Source organism: Lutra lutra, chromosome 9 (genome assembly GCF_902655055.1).
Source record: "Lutra lutra chromosome 9, mLutLut1.2, whole genome shotgun sequence".
NCBI lineage: Eukaryota > Metazoa > Chordata > Mammalia > Carnivora > Mustelidae > Lutra > Lutra lutra.
Window position 1 is genome coordinate 105,369,483 of NC_062286.1, and position 21,952 is coordinate 105,391,434.

The window sequence follows — 21,952 nt, forward strand, 5'->3', positions numbered from 1 at the left end:
GCCTATGGTGTCTGTCAAAACAAAACAGCTGAAAGGCAATATAATCGAACATCCAGGATAACACAATTCATAATGGGATTAGGGACATATCTCACCATTTCCCTGTTAAGCAAATATATCCTCCCTACAAATATTAGTCTGAATCCTTTATCTTCTGTTTCACTGAAGGCCACTTTTAAAACATCTCCCATCTATCTATCAACCAGCCAGAGTCTCACCTGTGTATCTTTACCTTCTTGCTTGCTCTTAAAGGAAGGGTAAAGTTGTGTATATGTGTGTGTGCATGCGTGTACATATGTGCTTGTGCGTGAATGAGGGGAGGGTTGGGGAACATAACAGAGTTTTCTTAGGAAATTCTCTTAACAGAACTCACTGAAGGGACATTTTGAACTGTGGTATATTTATTGAGACTCAATAATCCCTATTGATTTAAAATTGTGGTTTTATAACCTAGCAGTAGGTGTTTTCTTATAAAAAGTAAAAATTCTCATGATCACCCTCTTAAACAACCTCATTCTATATATGACATATACTCTTCTATTACCAGCCCTATGAGATCTGGGTCTCTCCTAATGGTCTCAGGAAGCATTGTATTTGGTTTATAGTTGTTCTCCTAAGTGATTCCCTCTGACAGAGATAGTTTTTCATTTTTTTCTTTAAATCTTGCACATGAGAATGTAATAAATTGTCCTAAGACTCTGGGATCTTGATGAAGCAATAGTAATGCCCTCCCCCTGCCTTGTTCTTCAGGCCAGGTGGATAAATAAATATTTTCCTATCATGAGTTAGACTCGGGATCCCCCATAAAAGTCATAAAGATGGACGAATATAGCAGCTCACAAAGACACCCCTCTAAATGCTTAAAATTCAAAGGGTAGTTGTGAAGGTGTATATGAAGATCATGGACATCTAGAACGGAAGGGGAGGTTTATTGCTTGCTATACCTCAGTAAGGTCCTCTTCGTCTACTGTTCCTTTTATAGGACTGAAGACATTTATGCATTTTTGGACAACTAACTAGAATCAATTTCATTTAAATGCACATTTTCAAGAGAAAAGACCTTTTTGGGGACATGGATACCACACGTATTTTCTTTGCATAATTACTGGTGCACCGATGCATTGGGAAGAATTAGAATTTAGTTATCAGAATTAGTCACTGGAGGGGGAAACTGCATTGTGAGAACTCACTTCCTCTCCTCTTCCATTGATAGTGATCCTTACAAATGTGTGTAAGAAACCTTATTGTTGTGATCTACTTTTAAACTGATATACCTAATAGGGGTTATACTCTCCCCATAAACAGCTTTCCACACTGCTCATCTTTATCCTTTAATCAGTTGTGAGCATCAGGCGTGTTGCTCTCTCCAACACCAGTGTGCCCGGCTGGGTTTCTGTCTCAGGGTATGGCATGAAAGCTTGGGTCCATCTGTGTCACAAGTCAAGCCTCTCTTGAAGTGATTTGTTTATACTGTCATTTGATGGAGTGGAATGTTCTGTAACTCATTCGAACTAGTATAGAAGCTTTGCTAAAAGGTCACCACTGCTCTTTTGAATTTCCAAATCTGGGAACCATATGGGAGCTTGTTAAAGATAAGGTTTTCCACTGGCTTTTTCCATACCAACGAGAACCAATTAGCAAAAAGGTACTATTCCAGATAAATTCGTGTTCACATTTAGAAAGAGAGACAGACAGAGGAAGAGAGAGAGAGACAGACAGAGAGAACTCAAGGAAATTACAGTTCTTTGCTCAATAGTGTGTGAACCCATTTTATACCAAAATTGGATTGCGTGTGCCAGCAGACAGTAAGGACTATTTAATAGGCCTGAATGGGGGTGTCAGTCTTGAAAAAGTTGAATAGAATTTGCTTTTAATGTCATTTTTGGATTAATACATTCAAGTATAGTCTTGCGAGTCAACTCTAAAGGAAACTACATCTCACCATTTACTCAAAATTTAATAGGAAAATGACAACTCATTCTTTAACGTAATAAGGGTTATGTATGCAAGCTAAACATTCACTCACATGGCACCAACAACCTTCCAGTTGTCATAACATTACAGTTTGAATCTAAGCCTACAATTGGTTTGTGTTTGCTTTCTGCCCCCTTCCTTATGAAACAAAAGTCTTGAGTTTTCCAAACCTCAAAAGCTCAGCTGTAAAACTGTAGGAGACCAGCAAGAGGAAAAGGAAAGTTTCCTTCAAAGAAGTTTGGAGTCACTGCTGGCCAGTCCTGCTCTCTCCCTCCAAACATTAACTATGGCTTTTGACACTCGTCCTTGGAAAAGTCCAAATGTGGCAAATGGTAGAAGCAACATTTCTTTACTCTCCTGCCTGGGGCTCCCCACGATACAGAAGAGTTCTAGCTGGGGCATTCATGGGTGAAACAAGGAGGTCAGCTACTGTCCACCACGCTTGCTCACGTCTGCAGATGAAATAAATACACCCATAATGAGATCTACTGAATTAAAAATCAAAACCCTCTCATTTGGTTGGAATGCCTGAAAGAGTCTGGACCAGAGAGTCTGCACAGTAGCAGTGAAAACACAGGCTCATTGCCATTAAAAATGTTCTAGGAAGTGTGTGTGTGTGTGTGTGTGTGTGTGTGTGTGTGTGTGTGTGTGATGTACTGTAGCAGGATACTGGGAAAGGAGAAAATTTTTAAAATCTGGAACCATATTTTTGTCTCTGCCATCCCAAGCTGGAGACATTAAAAACACAACATTTCCTTCATTCAATTAAGCTGGTTTGGAAACCAAAATTGTCCTTAGAAAAGGGGGAGAAATCCATTTATATTCCTTTTGAGGCAAAAAGGGGGGGTTTTCTGGCAAAGTCTTTAGGTGCAATTCAGGACCAGGAGACTTAATCATCCAGTTCAAAGCTTGTCTCATCGTAGAGTTCGGGGCGTGCTGACTTCCTGTGCCGAGAATACTTCAGTTGTAGGAGATCACCCATTTCATCCAGGTTTTCCAAAACCTGCAAAAAAATTGCCTTCCATCAGTTATTCTTTAAACCCCCTACGCCCCACGGAGATATAATCTTCTATTGCCAACTTCCTTGATTTTAAAGAAAAGGAGAAGATCCAAATCACTAAGGTGTGGCTTATAAACCAGCCCTCGAGTAATGTTATATGTTAATTCATTTTATTTCATATCCTTTAATAGTCTACCCCACATTACAAATATTTAACTTATTTTTGGGGTGTGAGGAGAGGAATAAAAGCATTGGACCCATGCTTACCCTTTCAGGCTTTATTTTAAAGTTTAATGACTTACATATATGTTTTAAAAGATTTTCTTTATTTATTTGATAGAGAGAGAGAGAGAGAGAGAGAGAGACAATGAGAGAGGGAACCCACGCAGGGGGAGTGGGAGAGAAACGGGTTTCCTGCAGAGCAGGGATCCTGATGTGAGGCTCAATCCCAGGACCCTGGGATCATGACCTGAGCCCAAGGCAGACGCTTAACGACTGAGCCACCCAGGTATTCTTAATGACTTATATTTAAACTTGTGGAAGAAAGAGGTAAGGTTGCAGATTATATTTGGGTTTATGTCCTCATGACACAGCAAATCAATCTGGTCAGGGGCAAAATGGAACATTGCAGGAGCTGGTTAGTGTCCTCTTCTCCGTCTGATACTGCCCCACTCCCCAGCACTTAAACTTAAATTTAAACTCATCTCTATGTTCCATAGAATTGTAGGACTTAAAACCACAAAGGACCGAGAACTCATCTGTTTCAGTTCTCTGCATTCAGGCAGATAAATGTATCCCCAATTTTCCAAAGCAACGACTGAGATGGAGAATAGACAAATGTTATTTTCCCATCTAGTATATCACTGATCTTATGGTATTAGGCATGCCTTTTAAAACTTGTTAGGCCATCTTGACCTGTCAGATGAGGAGGACAACATTAGGACCTAATGTTTTGAAAAAGGTGCAGATGTTTGTTAATTCTGGAATGAATGACTAGTGGGACTTATGGGCTTTCCTCTTTGGGAAGTCTTTCAAATGTATCAAATTTGATATCCACCAACATATGAAGAGTCTTTTCTTTCTGGGTGGTAGCATTATAGGTGGTTAAAATGTTTTTTTTACTTCAATGTACTTCCTAATTTTTTACATCAAATCTAAGCACTAAGACAAAGTAACAAAAGTTATATTTGAAATGACATCAAACTAGGATAGTGTCTATTGTTCTTGGCTGAAGGTGGGGATAGAGTAGCTCAGAGTGGGGCATCTGCATGCTTGGAGGAGATGAGAGACAACTCATGGAAGGTGTGGGAGAACATAGGATTTCTAGTCGTTTTAATCTGTCTTTTTAACTTCCATTTTGGTATCTGCTATAAAATGTACACAATATCTTGACAGTGCTTATACAACTTATAAGTGGATTTATGTTGAAGCCCACTATCAGATGACCCAGAGGACACCTGTACTCAAAAAAGGCAGGCATGAATTACAGAAGAAGCATCTTAGTAAGAGGGAGCTGGGAAGGGCTACTTCCCACATTTGAACTTGTGCTCGAGATGACTCTAAGGATGCAGGGACCAGTCGGGGTTGATGTTGTTCTGAATGGGTGAAGTTCAGAGATTGGTTCTATGCAGAATTCTTATGGGGCAGGTGGGATGACTAAGATGAGGTCATTTGTAAAGGAGCAGCCATAACTCATGTTAGAAGAAGGAAATTCTAAGCCATTTTGTGTATATAGAGTGGCCTCATCTCTGTCTTGGTCCAAACATTGTTATAGAAGGAACTTGTCTAGTATATGTATTTTCTGTGAGTGTTATGTTCAGTTAGCTACTTCAATGTCTTGGTTATTCAAGGGTCATTTTTCACTTACCCATATGTGCATATTAAGAAATATGCTCACAATTTTTTATTGATATAGGTGCCTAATTTCAAAAGTTCTGAGGCATCTGTCTACATGATGTCTCCATGCTCCTTCCAAGCCAACTATTCAACAGGATTAAGAACGTTTGAAGAGAAACCTGAGGTCTGATGTTTCCAGAACTGCATATCCATGAATACCTAAATGCTGTTGGGGTCACAAAAAATATAAACTCCCCACTGCTGTCTACCCCCTCTTGTCATCTCTGGGAGCATACTCCCCGGTCATGTCCTTTCCTCTCCTATGCCTACTGCCTCTCTCTCATTACTTTTTTCCTCTCTTCATGTGTAAACATGCCCAAGTCTTTCAAGGGCTTTTATAAACCTATTTTTCTTTCTTTTACAGTCAAGCTTCTTGAAATATCTGTCTACTATTTCTTTTTAAAAGAAATAACTTGTTAAAATTAATTACTAGAAATATATACACATATTGGAGAACCTAAACAACATAGAAAGCTATAAGGTGGGGCGCCTGGGTGGCTCAGTGGGTTAAGCCTCTGCCTTCGGCTCAGGTCATGATCCCAGGGTCCTGGGATCGAGCCCCACGTCGGGCTCTCTGCTCCGCAGGGAGCCTGCCTCCACCTCTCTCTCTGCCTGCCTCTCTGCCTACTTGTGATCTCTGTCTGTCAGATAAATAAATTTAAAAAATCTTAAAAAAAAAAAAAAAGAAAGCTATAAGGAACAATGCAACAAAGTTCACCCATCATCTCAAAACCTAGAGTTAACACAGTTATTAGTATGTCATGCAAGAAGTTGTTATAATGTATGCACTTTGTAGTGGACACTGGTTTAAGTCCTAAGAATGTAATGGTGAAGCAGAAAGAAAATACACTGTGTATATAATTTATTATTTGAACTCAAAGTATTCACTTTTTTATTCTTTGTAGAACTATCTCCTAGTGTATGTATATATACATACATACTACATATACACACACATACAACAATCCATAATACATGTTATATGTGCATGTATATTACACATATACACATAATTCATTCCATCTTCATGTAGAATAACTCAGTCATATATAATGAATGACTTCATATAATCCCATATATAATTCCCACCTTCATGTTCCACAGTTGTCTATATTTCTTTTCCAAAATGAATTTATTCTATCTGTTATCACTAGTCGCTTATTTATTAGTATCTGCTCTTAGAGTTTTTGCCCCAGGGTTTTGCACAATAGTAGATACTCAATATGTTTGCTAAATTGCTTGACACTAGGAGACAGTTCCATTGACTCCAAACCAATTGAGATGGTTTAGTTGTCTTCTCTCACTCATTTCCATAAAGATCAAAACCAAAGGACAGTGAAATGTGGTTTTGAAATATTTAAAACACAATGTAGGTCTGGATGATATGATGGAACTGTCTTTGCCAACATGTTGGTTAGTTGGGTCGTATTTTCATATGATGGGCTTGGTGGCTCTAAAAGTGTCAGTTTGTGAGTGATTGTGGCTGAAATAGCACATCAGATTAGCTATTGCATTTAAGATCAAGTAAATAGCACAACATGTGGCTACTCAGTCAGTCTTTTTTATGAAACCAAAACACTGCCTTGAGTCAAGTCTCCACTAAACTAATTTTTCTTTCCTATCCACTGAGTTGATCACATTGTTGGGCATTGTTGGCAATCCCTTGTCTTTCCGCAGTGAGTTTTATGAGTGTTGTTTTCTAAACCACCAAGAGAAACCCAGGGAGCCCCAAGCTAGCTCAGTAAAAGAATTTGCTCACAATGCAAAGTGCCAGTACCAGAGGTTCTGTTGGCCTGTGGGTACTCACTGTGTCTAGCATCTCCCGGGTATGTGCTGCTGAAACACAAAACCGAGCCCGAGCTTCTGCGAGGGGAGTAGCTGGAAATCCAACGACCACCACCCCGATTTTTCTATTTAATAGATGCCTTGCAAAAGCCCTACGGGAAAGGTAAAAGAGAAGGTTAGCTGAGAGATGACAAAATTATGTGGCAGGAAAAAGAGTGTGGTTAATCGACTTTTCTGATAACAACAAATAGAGATGATTGAAATTACTAAACTTCTATTACGTATAATTGACAAGGAAATGGGGACAGTGTCTCGATGGCACCCATAGCTGAGGGTGCATATGATAGGGCCTGGCACACCCATTAGAGCATTGTGAGTACTGAGTCTTTGACACTGAGCAGAAAATGCTGATGTACAGGACCCTGGTTTAAGGAGTCAGCATTGATATACAAATTCTTTGTCTGCAGGGTTCCTAGGAACAAAAGCCCAAAAGCTAACAAAATGCAACTGCATAAAGAAAGAACATATAGTAAGTGCAAACTTGAATATTTTAAAAACCTAATACCAATAACAGAGTGTGAAAATTTCAAGAAGCCTATACTTAGTGACTATAATTTGAGAACCAGGATCTGAGGGTCTGAAAGGAGATAATCCCGAGCTGTATTATCACTCCAGAGCTGTATTTTCCCCCCATTAAACCAGAGGTGAAAAATAGTAAGGGTCTCCTCATTTTTTATTGTGTGAATAAATCCACCACTGTATGTTCAAGGATGATAAACCCATTGACTGAGTTAAAGGGGGAACGGGGTAAGAGGAATTCAGGGAAGAAATGTGTACACACAGAGAGGCTGGCCCGTGGATGCAACCTGTAGAATGTAGGTCATAACTATAAAGCTTTTTGACACAGGGTGTTACAGATTACAGGGTGTAATGTTTCTCTGTAGTGATTCCTTGCCTTTATCTTCTTCTAGACTTTTTTTTTTTTTTTTCAGAGCTAATCTCAGTAACGGTTCTGGAATATCAAACTCTCAAGTCTACATTTTTTGTGCTAAGAGCCAACGTCAGACAAAAAGGCATGCGCCCCTACGTGAATCTTGCCCCACTTTGCGCTCTGTTGCTTTCTGCAGGAAATCTTACTTACTAAATGTCTCTGCCCACAAGCAAGGTAAATGCCTCAGATCTGTTCTTAGCATTTAGAGGCTCCTGGTGTCCTTTTTAAGGCTGGAAGATGACAGCAGCACCACAGAAACCTTCCAGTCATAACTCAGGAAGAATTCTTGAGCCAGACATGGAGAACTAGCCTGTCCGTTTATTCATTCCTCTTGCCATGGAGCTGTGTGTCTTTTTGGTTGCCTCACGGAGAATGCATGTTATCAATGGAGTGGTGGAGATTGCAAGGTCTGGGGAACACAGTGTCTCTGGCCCTGTGGCCCAGCTGAGGCAAGAGTCACCTTTGATTTGGACAGGGAAGATTAACAAGAAGATGAGGCTTTCTGAGAAAGTTAGAAAAACAGAGGCTGTGCTTTTTCTTGTTCACCCTATGGAAGGTTGCCCATGGAAGGGCACACGATGAGAGCTCATAATTATCTGAGAAACAAGGCAAGTGCTTTTATTGCTAGACTACAAACCACTTGACCCATGATCTCAAGCTAATTTTCGGGACTCCCCAAAGACCATTTTCACTGTCTGCATGTTTCTCTTTGTACCAGAGGAAGTGAGTTTTGCCAAAGAATGTAGAGCAAAATATAGGACTGTTGATTCATTAGGCTAATCTGAGGCCTCCCTGGAGCACTTTCAGCCTTAAAATTTACACTACTAATCCTGGCCTCCTTCGGTTGATGTGCCTGATTGCCCTGAACGTTTTATATAATGAGCCTCTGGGTTTGTACTCCCCAAAACAAATCAGAGCCTGTAGTGTGAGTTGAAAGAAGCTATGCTACATAGATACTAATAATAAGTGGTTAGCAATGCATTATGGGCATCATCATTGTACCGCATATCCTATCATCCTGAAAGTGTATGACGAAGCCCATGGAAGGAGAATGTAAACTCTGTATCAGAGACTAAATATAATATATTCTTGATTATTCAAATGAATGTTTTATGGGTGAAATCACATGATACCAAATGTTGCAGAAGATTCCAGTGGTTGAGTCGCAATGAAACTTTGCTCAAAAAGATACCTTGCTGGAGAGGATATTTTCATTCTGCAGTAGACGGACATGTGGAGAAATCACAATGCTTCAATAAAATCAAAGGGTCAAAAATAAGCACACGAAGGAAGTGCTCATACACTGACTTATACAATTAACTCCTTGTCTCAAAAGCTTTTCTCCATATAAACTTTCTGTTGAAGGAATATCTGAGAAGAAAACAAGGCCAGGGGGCAAAGAAACTTTCGGGAGCAACTCCTGCCAACAAGAGAGGACATTACTTTTGGTCACTGACCTATTCTAAGTTTCCTTAGACAACTCAAGCAACTAGAGTGTTTTGTTTTGTTTTTCCCATTCGCTGGGTTTGAGGCCTTTTGATTCATCAAAGATGACATTGAGAGTTAAACTCATACTGTGTGTTTGCCTTAATGAGATGTGTTTCCCTCCCGCTGTGGACAAAAGCTTCAGAGGTAGTGCTAGGCACTGAGAAGAACTCAGGTTTAGGAGGCAAGCAGAACTGGCTCTGAATTCTGGGCTTTGCTGCCTGTAAGCTGAGTGACCCTCAGTAAGCAATTTCACTTTTGTGGGTCTTGGTGTCTTTGTTTATAAATTAAGGCCAAGTATCCACCTTTGGTAGGTGATCACTGGATTGGACAGTCTTCCTTAGCATAGAATCAGCATTCAGCCACATCCACTCCTCCTTAAATACCATCTTCATTGGAAGGTATTAGATGGCTTGACATATCATCTAGGCTCTAACATGGCATATTTGATTCACACAATAACAGGATCTCTACCTACTATTTTCCTGAAAGTTCTATTTTTATTAATGCAACCAAAGATTGCAATAATTATTTTGGAGAGCCATGCAACCACGGTGACTCAATCTTACACTCAGTTGAAACTAATAATAATAATCATTGTACTAGTAGAAGTCCTAGTAGTAGTAATAATAACTACCACTGATGAAGTACTGATAGTATACCAAGTACTATGCTAAGTGTCTTATATACATTAACAATTAAAACTACTAATAATAACAGCTCCCACTTAGTAGCTCCTATATGGGACAACAGGCTGTATGCGGACAGACCTCATCTTGTTTAACTGAAACAACTATGAAATAGGTCTTATTACATCCTGTCATAAAAATGAGAAAACTGAGGCTTTAGAAAGTTGGGTAACTTGTCAAAGATCTCCCAGCTAGCAAGAGACAGAGTCAAATTCTTCTTCATTCCGAACTCCTCACTACACCAAGGAGCACAGTTCTTACACATAACAGCCTCTGATCTCATTTTTTTCACATTAGCTGTTGTCCAGTTAGGACTCCTAGCATTTGAAGGAGCAGAATTACTCCCTCTTTCTTTCTGTTATTGCAAAGGTAAATTCCTGAATTTAAATGCATTTGTTTTAACTCTTCAGTACTCTTCCCATGGCATGGATTCATACTAATATTCTAGTTCCAGCCTCCCCCACCAAAGTCAGAACTATCCGGCACGCTCCCCACGACCACCCTCCAGCATTGTGCACTTTAGATGATCAATAATAAGACAAATTTATCGTTGATGTCTTCATTTGAGCTAATGATAACATATGAGATAGACATGGGTTACGTGTGGAATATTTCTTCCAGAACATACCATTTTGCTAACCATTCTGAACAAACATAGGTTTTCATTTTGCCTCCCCAAATCAGATGTTTAGGATCATATGCTACTTTGAATCCCTGTTGCCAACCCTCCCTGCCCTAAGTACCGAGCAGCATCCTGTGGGACGTTTCTGTAGCTCAGTATCCTCTTGACCACTCCATACACTGTTAGCCTTACCCAGTTTTGTGAACAAAGGGCCCACTGGTGGTAATGGTATGGCCTGCAAAATAACTCCTGTGTGGTTTTAACTGCTTGTTATTTTGCTGTGGTGAAATGATAGAAGAATGTACTCTGAAGAATTAATCAGTTCTATCTACCATGAGTTCTCAACTGATAATCCCAGAATCTCTTCTCTACACTTGAAATACTCTACCAATCTTTTCACTCTTTGAGAGTCAAGCAGAAATTTCCAACAATGGAGTTATGTTGCAGGAGAGTTAAGACTTCTAGAATCTTATAAATATATGTTGACTATTACTTTCCACTGTGCACATGGTCAGACACCCAAATAAACATTTTATATTTAGAAAGGACTCTAATTAACTTCCTTTTAATAACAGAGGTAGTTTAGTCTGTGGCAGGTTGGAGAATGGCTCATGTATCAAACTGTCTATGCCATATTGAGGAAAAGTCACCTTTTCTTTTTATGTAGTTGTTCTCGTGCTCAATTTCAGAATTGCAGTCAATGGGAAACAACTCCACATAGGTTTATAGGAGAGGCATTAAAATTTAGTGTTAAGATTGTGAGCCTAAATTTGGGTTTGCCTCTTGATAGTCTCTTGATTTTATTACTGCTCAACTTGTATGACTTTGGGCAACTATTTAATTGTCTGCAGCCTCAGTTTCTTCCACACTTGAAATAAATCTGCTTTCTTCTGAGGATGGGCATGAAAGGTCAGCAGAGAAAGCACAGAGTCTGGTAATTTTGTTTTCAAATGTTGAGAGATATGGTCTCCAGAAGTTCTCCCTGAAAGAGGCTGTGGGACAGAAGTAGGCACAGGATCATCTTTAATTTACAGTTGAAGCCTAGAAGGTGACACCCAAACTCAAAGGGCTTGAAAGTGGTGGACACTTGATTCTCTTCTTAGAGAACCTGTGAAAAGGCCCAGCTGATGGGCTGGCAGGTGGCTTCCAAGAAACTGTGCAAGCGAATTCTGAACTCGGCACCCCATTCCAACTACATAACCATTGCCTATGCTGAAAGAGACTTGTAGAGTCAGAAGCACTGTCTTAGATCACCCTGGAGCTTTGGGGTTATTCTGAAAACCCATTGAATACTCACGCTACTTTAGCAGGCATGTAAAGGAGCAGAGGGATGACGGGAGACTCCTCATTGCCATAGATAATGAATCCCATTTCATTCAGTCTCTGTCTGAAGTATCTTGTGTTTTTTGCAAGTTGTCGTACTCTCTGCAACCCTGAAAGGAGACAGACACGAAATCCATCAATTCCCACCAGGAAGAGAGAAGCAAAGGTCAAACTGACTTAGCAAGTATTCCTATTTCCTATGTCTTTCTACAGGCCTGCATCATTAGCTGGGAGGGGGTCAAAATAGGGTGGGGAAATACCTCTTGGTGAGCAGGTATGGGCACTGATGTCTGAGAGCTGTTCTGAGTCTGGAAGCCAGGATCCAGTGGGGTATGGTGCTGTTAGGTTCTGCTAGCAAGTAAAGGCAGGCTAGCCTATGGGGTGGAGTGGGTAGAGAACATGTCTAGTGAGAAGGAAGGAGACAAGCTATCATTTACTAGGTACCTGCTGTGTATGGACTCTGTGCTAAGTGCTTTATTTTATTTGTCATTTTTTTAATTTTAATTTTTATTATTTTTAAAATTAACATATAATGTGTTATTTGTTTCAGAGGTGTGCTAAGTGCTTTAAAGACATTAACTCAGGGGAAGGGAATGCGACAAGGAGTGACACACACTCAGACACAGACACACAAACACACAGACACAGACACACACCACACCTGTTGTTGGTAGAAGCTTTTCAGCCACTCTGAGCTGGCCCTTTAGGTTGGTTCTCATCCAAGTCTCTAATCGAAGAGCACTTCACCTAACCTGAGCTTGAAGTGGAAACACATCCCTGGACAAAGATAGGTCCTGCTGAGACCAGAACTGTTTTGTGAGGAATTTGGTAGTGGTACAGGGAAAGGAATCGAGTGAATGGAAGAAGGGGACCTCTGTTTTCCCCAAGCTCTAAAAATGACAGCATGGGCTCCAAACAGAAGGTCAAAGAAGGTAACATGTGTCCCTTTCCAGGTTATTGGTGCTTCAGCTCAAAAGCTTAGCCTCTGTCCTCCATGTATGTCCTGGGGGTAGGTTACACATATGTGATGGCAAAGAGAATTAAAGAGTGGAAAGAGTTCTGAAGACATCTGTCTACTCCATTACCATCTCCAGTGAGGCAAGTGAGCAAACCAGCCAAATCCAGAGTGTTTGTGCTTGATACAGAAGATTTAACAGAATTGGATGTTTAAGTCCCCTAGAAATCAGTCCAACATTTGCATCTAATGCAAAGTGGCTGTTGAGCAGGAACAGCTGCTATAGCTGACTTCCATTATGATTGGTTGGGTTTTTATTCAAACTGATTAGTCTTTGCTTTACTGGTGTTTCAATATTCTGAACATCACTCCTGCGTGTCTGCAACTCTGCAGATGGAAAATGGTTAACATCTCAGTAAATATGTCAATCACAGTTCTCCAGTTCCTTCTTGGAGAAATGGTCCCAGATTGTGTCTTGACAGAGGGTTGAACAGTGGACATTTCCTGCTCAACATCCTGCCTCCAGGGGGCCATGATGTTCAGACAGAGTTGGACCTGACTTTCCTCTTTTCTACAAGGTTATCATATGACCAAGGCCTAGCCAATTGGAATAATCCATCCCTGTAATCATTGATTCAATAATGATGAACTATAACCTGGGCTTATCAGAGTCTTTCCGATCTGTTGAAGAAGTATATAAGTGAGGTGATCCAAAGCTACATGTTTGTTGTCATATGGAGGAAACCTGCTTGAGAATGATGTTAATGCAGAAAGCCAAGGTAAGAGTCCTGATGGCATCATTGTAACCTTAGGCCTAGCCATGCCTAAGTGAGTCTGTCTTTTGGACTATCTCAGTATGTTTCTTTTTCTTAAGCTATTCTGAGTTGCATTATACAACCTATAACCAAATGTGTTCTGAGTAACACAGGTGACCATTTTATTGGATGTAGTTACCTCTAAAGGACAATGCTAATATCAACCACAATAGTACTTGCAACTCACATAATATCACATAAAGCACTTGACAATAATTTATTTAGTCTTCACAACAACTGTATTGAACTAGATGCTATATTCTCATGTTACACATGAAAAGAAGTCAAGTGACTCGCCCAAGTTCACATGGTTGGTAGGTAGCAGAGTCAGAATTTGAATCCAGGTAATTGAGTTCTAGAATCTGTGCTGTTAACCTCTACATTATGCCCAAGAGTAACAATGGATGATGTTTATCCAGGTAATGGATGATAGCCAACTCTTTACTACAAGCTCAATAAAATGTATCTCTTCCAGCTGTTAGAATCATTGTTATACCAAGTTTTTCGTAGAGGCAGTTCAGATGTTGAGGACTGAGCAGTCTTTCAACAGCCTCATGTTGTAGAGAAAAGGAGTAGGACATCAAGGACTAGAATCTGAGGCCTGCCCCAGGGGAAGACTAGTGAACTCCCTTCACTTTAGTTGGGCTTGATGGGCTACTCCTGAAAAATAAGGGTGAATCAGAAGTAGATAGGCCCCCAAAGGGCACATTCTTTATCCAATCATCTGACATTTTTCAGTAGGCTCTATCACTCCCAAAACACTTCAGCTCTTCCCTGAGAGTTTTGCTTACCAGGCCCAAATCTACCCGACTTCTCTGGCATCTTAAATGTGTTAATAATATTTGCAGAAGAACAGAAATTTAGTTGAGGAGAACACCAACCAAGAAGGAGGGGTGTTGAATGATCCAGCTGCCTCTGCTTGTTCTCTGTTACTATACTTCACTTAAGCCCGGTTTTCAAGGAAGACTCCTCTCTGACTCTGCCAGCAGGTTATGATGGAGAAAGCATCTGGATTTCCCTTCAGGAAAGCTGATGTCTCAATTCTACCATGCTGGCCACAGCTAATGGATGCACGACACTCTTGATTGAAGGCCAGTCCAATTGGGTGTTGGCCAGAGAGCCATGAATTGGTCTATCATGAGAACTTTACCAAAGAGATAATAAATATGAATTAAACCAATAAGGTCCTTTTGCTGGTAGAGGGAGAATGTGAAAAATTTAGAGAAAACCAACAATTGGCATTAAGACCTGAAATTAAGAGACATAGAGAGAAAAGCTTATAATCACAATCTATAAGACACAGGAAGCTGCTGGTCAGTGGCCGTGATGATAAATCATAAAAAAGAGAAGTGGGCAGTGCAAGGTTAGTCAGTAGCAACTGGAGGATAAACAGAAACAGGGAAGAGCATTTAGTCTAGTGGGCAGACAGATATGACATCTACAAATGGATGGAAAATTGCAACTCTAATGAGTGCTGTGAAGAATACTATATGACTAGAAGTCAATACATGTTTAGTGAGTTGAGATTGGAAGGGTAGACAGATGTTAAGAGGCAAAAAACCAGAGGGGAACATTTCAGGTATAGGAAACAGGAGCAACGGTCAAGTGGTTTGTGGAAGAAAAGAGTGGTTGAGAACCAGGTAAGATGTGGTTAAATGTGGGGCAAGAGGAGGCTAGAGTGATGGGTAGATTTTCTTAAAAAAAAAAAAAAAAAAAGAGGACAGGGATAGAAGAATCCAACATTTTGTGGCTGGGAAGAGAAAGAACTTACAAGGGAGACAAACAGAGCAATTAGTGAGGGAGAAGACAAATCAGGAGATGAAATAGTTTTACTGAATTTATCAACATGGCAGTCATTGATAACCTTTACTTCAGGGTCCCTGGTTGGGACTTTGGTTTTCAAGAAACAGGTAGCTGCAAATATGGTTTAGTTTAATGCATATATGCTTTTATTTTCCTGCCCACCTCCTTCAAAAAGGAAAAGATAAGCCCTCAATCCCCAAATTCCAGATTTATATAAATGTTGCTGCATAGAAAAACCTCCTGGGTGCTTAAAAATGAATTGCTTTGTAACATGCCGAAGTGATCCTTGGAAACTTGTATATGTACAGAAAGCACCTCTTTGAAGGCCAGAACTAGAAATGAGGAGGAGAATATTTGTTTTTACTTAGAAGAAAATTTCATCTATACACCGAAACTGAGTATTTAGGGGAGTATAAGGAGTAGGGGGAGATTGTGGAAGAAGAAGGAAAAGAAGAAGAGGGCTGGAGTAAGACTTGTTTTAAAGAAGGTGATTCAAATGAAGTCACAGATCTACATCCCAGCCACCAAAATGTATTCCATATGTCCTATCGCCTTGTACGTTTAGTTCTTTTGTTGATCGTTAGCGGCACAATGAATAGATGACTTCATCAGGCTTGGTCTGATGATTCCTAAATGATCCCCCTCAAAGACTAGAAGGATTTCCTGGCCCGGAAGTGCATGAATGACTTAAATTGTTTTCCCAGTGGCATTATCTTTGCGCTTGCCCATAATGACTCATCTATCATTGAGCTGCCCAGCTACTTAATTGGCCCCGTCTGTCCCCTTTGCCTTGATTAACCCAAGTAACTGGATCATCAGCTAATGCCATCACTTTACTGCTTCTAGATTCTTTGGAGAGTTGACCAAATAGATCAGAATATGGATCCCAAGGGTAGCTGACTCTAAAGAATTGCCCTGTCTTTTCTATCTTTGAATCATTTAGCACAACACGGCTGACAAGCCATTATGATACACTTCGTGGTCACCATGTTTTCTCATATAGTCACTATTAATGCCTTCTCATATAGTCACTATTAATGCCTTTGCATCGGCCAAGATACAGCTCCTTTCAATTACTCTATTGTTCACTCTTTAAAATTGGAAACATTCTACTCCTGTAGGGCCTGGGGGAAGAGAGGAATTTATGCATATAACATGCTACTCATCTAGACAGGATATGGGTGATTTTATTAATTGTGGTGTGCTTTGAGATCCTTGCTTGAAGAGTGCTTTGTAAGTGTAGGAGGAAATTTTTAGCACTTGTCTTTTTGTACAGGGATGGCCAAGTGAGGGTGGCATGGAGATTGGGCATTGCTCAATTACAGACTCTAATTCAACCCTTTCTGGTTCTTCTTTCACACATCATGTAGAAGACAGGGCGGTCTCTGCTCAGATAATTAAGTAAATGAGCTGATCCCTTATGTAGGGTTCCAGAGAGTTTATAGGACTGTTTATTTTGCTATATTGTGGGTTCCCTGTAAAAGGAAGAGTCTTTAGAGTTAAATGGACTAAAAAATAAATAAATAAAATAAAATAAAATAAAATAAAAAAGAACACCGAACTCCCTCTCGACAATATATGGCTTGATACCTCAGTTTTACCTGTAAAATACAGATAAATAAGCTCATTGCCCGAAAGGTTGGTGGAAATAGAGGGGTTAATGCAGAAACATGCTTCATACTGTGCCTGGTACACAGTAGGTATTTGGAAGTCTAATTACCCTTTTTTCCATAGGGCAGTAGTTCCTAGCAACCTTAATGGCACCTCAGAATCATCTGAAGAGCCTGGCAAAGCCCCGGTCGCACTCCAGATCAACTGAATGAGTATTAAATTAATATAAATCAGGATGGGACAGGCATGAATTTTGGTTTCCAGGAGGCATAGCCATGGAGACTCGGATGTCTCAGAAATGGCCGCCATTGCCAGTCGAAGTCCACAGACATGCCTGTTGGCATTAAGTGCCTGACTGTGTCCTGGCTGTGTCCTTGGTAGTGGAAAATAGAAGATGGGCATATGTCCTGGCCTCTTCTTTGGCACGCTTGCCTCCCAGCAGTTAACCAGTGCTTGGGTGTTTGAAGAGTACGTTTTGTGGGGCTGACCTGCTCCCCTGACAGCTATCTGCTCTGACTTGAGATCACCCCAACTGTCAACCCCCACCCCCTCGCCATATAGGAGGCTGGATAAAAATCCAGCTGACCTGTACGTTGCTGTTCTACCCATTCAGATTTCTAGCTCTGCCAACTTGAGAGATGGGGTAGGTTACCGGAGGCCACAAATACTTTAACCTTCTCTCCAATGCTGTTAAAACAAAAACAGCTGGGGCAGGGGAAGGAAAACAAATAAAACACAAAGCATCCCACTACAAAGCTTTGCAGTCCCCTAATAAAAACAATCGTCTGTGGTGTTTCCAAAAATATGCTTGGGAGAACTCAACCTCCAGAGGGCCAGAAGGCATTGCAGACAGTGGAGACTCCCGGAATGACCTGTCAAAAGCCGAAGAAGGAAAATTTGTTGTCTGCTAAACCATCGGCATGCAAAAAACAGAGAGGCACTTCCCTCTGAAGGACTAAGTGGAAGAGGTGAATTTCATGAGCTTGTGAGCCAACCTGGGTGCCGCTCTCTATTTTCTGCAGGTTTGCAGGCTCACATGCTAATAGAGGAAACATGAATGTGCCCAGATGCCACAGAGGGACTAATTTTATTATTTTCCAGGCTTAAAAATGCACATAAAGAAATACATGCCGCTATCCTTCCCTAAATTATTTAGCACGCCGCCACAACAGTCGGAATTCAGACTGGACAACCTTGAAGAGGCTCTTAGGCAGCTTTGCTTGGAAAATGTTGTCTTTTTTCTTTTTTAGAGATGGGAAGAGCCTTCCCATAAAACATCTCTTAAAATTTAAGAAGTCGATCTTTCTAAAAAATCACATTGATATTAAAGAATAACTAAACGATCTAAGAATGCCTCATCTCCTTGCCTCTTGCCCCTTCTTTGTCCATTCACTCAAGGCTCCTCCCCCTGGCATGGTGGGGCATGGCGGGGGTGGTCTCTGTGGTGAGATGGGGGGTGGGGGATGGACAGGACGGACCTTGGAGTAAAGTGTCAGTGTGACAGCAGGAGCCCAGCGGTCTGTTATTTTAAGCTCTGGAGCTCAGACAGGACATTTTGTTTGCAACACACTTAGGGGCAAAGTGATCTCAGCAAAGATCAAGAAGCTACAGAGCAGGAAGAATCATAAGAATCACATTAGCAGTGACAAGCTTCCCAGTGGGATGGAGAAAACTGTTTGGAGTGGTTTGCTGAGAGGAACACACATTTTTATCAGGCACTGAAGCTCTCCCTTTTGATGTCTGGATTCCAAGGTTACAGCATGTTTTATAGTCACATACACATGTTCTTGGGACTCTTCAGGCCACTTAGTCATACCCCCTGGGAATGCACATAGGAGCAGGGAGGCCGGACATCCAGGGTGGACAGCTGTGTGCACAGCCTGATTTCAGTGCCTGCACCACTGCCTCCACCTCCCTACCCGCGGCTCACACACACCATCAGGAGTTTCACCCACGAGGAGAGGTGTGAATGGATAGGTCTTGCGTATCTATTATGCGCCAGAAACGGTGTTTTGGGGCCCTCTTCACAGATACCAAAACTGAGGCTGGGAGATCATTAATGCATTACCCAGCTGACCTGGAAACGGGCCGTACCTCCCGGGCTAATCAAGGTCTGCTCTTTGGAGAGAAGCTGGTAAACTTATTTCTGATGAGGTGTGAATTCCATGATTCATAGATTCGCACATTTCGCAAACGAAAAGCACTCACTATGTTCAGGAGCTGGACCAGCTGGGAAGGTGAAGTAGAAGATGCGAACATTCTGTGGTGGTTTGCAAGGAAATGTTCGCATGGAAGACAGGGCAGATAGCAGACAACATACAACTGAGCGGAAGAGCCTTAAGAAAGGTGGAGACAGAGTTGGCAGGCTTTTCACACAGTAGGGCTTCCCGAATATTTACAGAACGAATGACAAGATTTAATGGTAATTTGCATCTCAATAGAGAGCAGTGTCTTTGCAAGTCACGAATTGTGGAAGTTTGCACATTCAATGGGGTAATTTGGAAGGCTAGGGGCCATCTGGGAACTTTGTAAATTAGTGATTCTTAAGCACAGGAACACACCAGAGTCTTCTGGGAATATATCTTTTTCTAGAATACATACAATAAAGTCCCCCTGCGCCCCCCCCACCCCTGGGGATTCTGCTCCAGAAAGACTCCTGGGGTAACTGTGTCTTGCTCCAGTTGAGAATCATTGCTTGAAGGCATGACTGCTATTGTGGGTGTCGATTCTACAAAGATACTAGGGCTGATCCCAACCGAGGACACCAAAAAGCAATTTCGTTTTGGAATATTTTGTACTCCATCAACAGATCTGCATGAAAGATTCCACCTGCCCTTTCCTTTTTTTTTTTTTTAAATGAAGATGAGCAAGTGACTCATCAACTCTGAGCCTTCATTTACTGATCTGTTAAATAGGGAGAATAGCAGTAACTGCCTCACCTACTGGAATGCTCCATGGAAGAAATGCTTTGGGATTTTTGGAGCAAAGAGCTAGAGGTGGTAAGTGAACATTGTGTGTATCTAAGTTTGGAGGTGGGGGGGCATCTGGAAATGGGTAACTCACTTGCCATAACGTTTGCATCACAGTCATGAGAAAGATTAGTGGAGTCAGACCACAGAGAGCTCTGAAGGGTACCCTAGGATTTGGTAGGTTTTGGTGGGTAGTAGGGAGCCATGGCAGCATCATGAGCAAGACATGCCATGTTCTGAGGGGGTTTAGGAAGAGGAAGCTCATGGTGTATAGCACATGGTTGACGATGAGGGAAAAACTGGAGTTGGCAAGACAAGTAGGAGGCCAGAGTGGCAGCAAACTCTGAAGCAGGTGAAGGGGTGCGCGTCCTCAGCTGTTGGGATGTGAGGCAGGAAGGCAAAGGAGGCAGCAAAGGACAGGTCCTGGGCTGAGCCACTGGGTTCATGGGGTCCCCTGAAAGGTCTCTGTGAGACCATGCAAGTCAATGTGGCCACCAGGAAGTCCCATCAAGAAAGCTGCCTACATGATTCCACCCTCTGGCTTTGTAAGTGTCCGCTAGGAGTGCACTGGTGAAGCCCCAGAGAGGCAGCATGGGGGGAAATTGAGGGAACGCTCAGCAGAAAGCCGATCAGACTGCCCTGCCCCCACTACAACAGTAGCATCAAGGCCAAGAACTCAAAAAATGTGAGAGCCCAGTTTCCTGGGTCCCAAGTCAGCTTTACCGTCTGGGGCAAGGTACTTCATCTTTTTATAACTCAGGCTCTTCACCTATAAAACAGGACTAATGACAATGTAATAATAATAATATCCATTACATTCCATTCTGCACATTAAATGTTAAGCACTTAGAAGAGTGTCTGCACACGATAAGCCCCTATGAGTACTGTAAAATTTAAAAACTATTTATATCTTATAATATGGATGCTCATATATATTTCATTTGGAAAAAAAAATTCTGTAGTTCAAAAATACTGAAAACTATTCATTTGAACCAAAGACCAGACCGACTGACTTGGATTTGCCCTATAGGGCTGCGTCCCTGAGCTCAGTGGAGGTTAGGAGGTTATCTGTGGCACCTGCACCCAATCTGGCTGTTCCCTGGGCCCTTCTCAGGTTTTTGTTTTTGGTTTTTTTTTTCTTTTGTGGGATTTTTTTTTTCAGTGTCTAGGACATGTCCTCCAATCTCTTCTTATCCACCAGAATCAAATGTTCACTGGGACAATTTTCAGTTTCAGTATTCAAGTTGAAGAATCAAACTATATACCTTCCTCCTATTTTAGAAGAGTAAAATAAATTTTAGGGACATTAACCCATACCTGAGGCCTGATCAGGTGAGCCCTTAGAAGGGACTGGGCTCTCCCTGAAGAAAGAGATTCAGGAAGAGAGAGGGGGAGATTCCTGAAAATTCATGAAGGAGATTCCCCATTGCTGGCTTTGAGGCGGAGGGAGGGGCTGGATGGTAAGGAGTTCCAGCAGTCTCTAGGAGCAGAGAGGGGCCAGCTTGCAGCTGGCAAGGAAAAGGGGACCTCACCCTTGCACCCCCAAAACTGGATTCTGCCACAAACATGTGAGCTTGGGAGAAGAGCCTGAGCTCCAGAAGAGAAGCCAGCCACAGATACCTTGATTTGGCCTTGAGCACAGAACAGACTATGCCCAGACTCCTGACCCAAGGAGAACATGAGATAATAAATGATGTTGTTTTAAGCTGCTTAATTTGTGGTAATTTGTTATGCAGAAATAGAAAACTAATACATTCGTTCTCTCTAGCCCAGAGCACACGCCGGGCTTCTCCAGGCACAAATCCACCTGCTTAATCTTCCCCAGCTGTGGCCCATAGGGTAGCTGATTTTCTCCACAACTTGTCCAGATAAGAGTGGGGCTGGGGCAAGGTACCCATGGCATTTGGGGTTTTTGCTGCTTAGCTGAACATGAACCAGTGATGGGAAAAACACAGATCAGTGTGAAACAGCGGCTTCCCTTCACCCTCTGTGATGCTACAGCTGGAATTGCGTTCTTTCCTTCTCTAGTTGTAC

At 41.5% G+C, this 21,952-nt stretch overlaps 1 protein-coding gene across 1 annotated transcript in view; it reads right to left on the reverse strand.

Moving 5' to 3' along the window:
* Positions 1-656: 656 nt before the first annotated feature.
* The window catches only part of SPTLC3 (serine palmitoyltransferase long chain base subunit 3), a 136,973-nt gene continuing 115,677 nt past the window's right edge, over positions 657-21,952 (reverse strand). The window contains exons 10-12 of the mRNA XM_047746890.1: positions 11,740-11,875; positions 6,678-6,807; positions 657-2,977 (exon numbers count right to left, since the gene is read on the reverse strand). Of these exons, the coding sequence (XP_047602846.1) occupies positions 2,864-2,977; positions 6,678-6,807; positions 11,740-11,875 (380 nt within the window). The 3' untranslated portion in view covers positions 657-2,863. The remainder of the gene's footprint in view (positions 2,978-6,677; positions 6,808-11,739; positions 11,876-21,952) is intronic.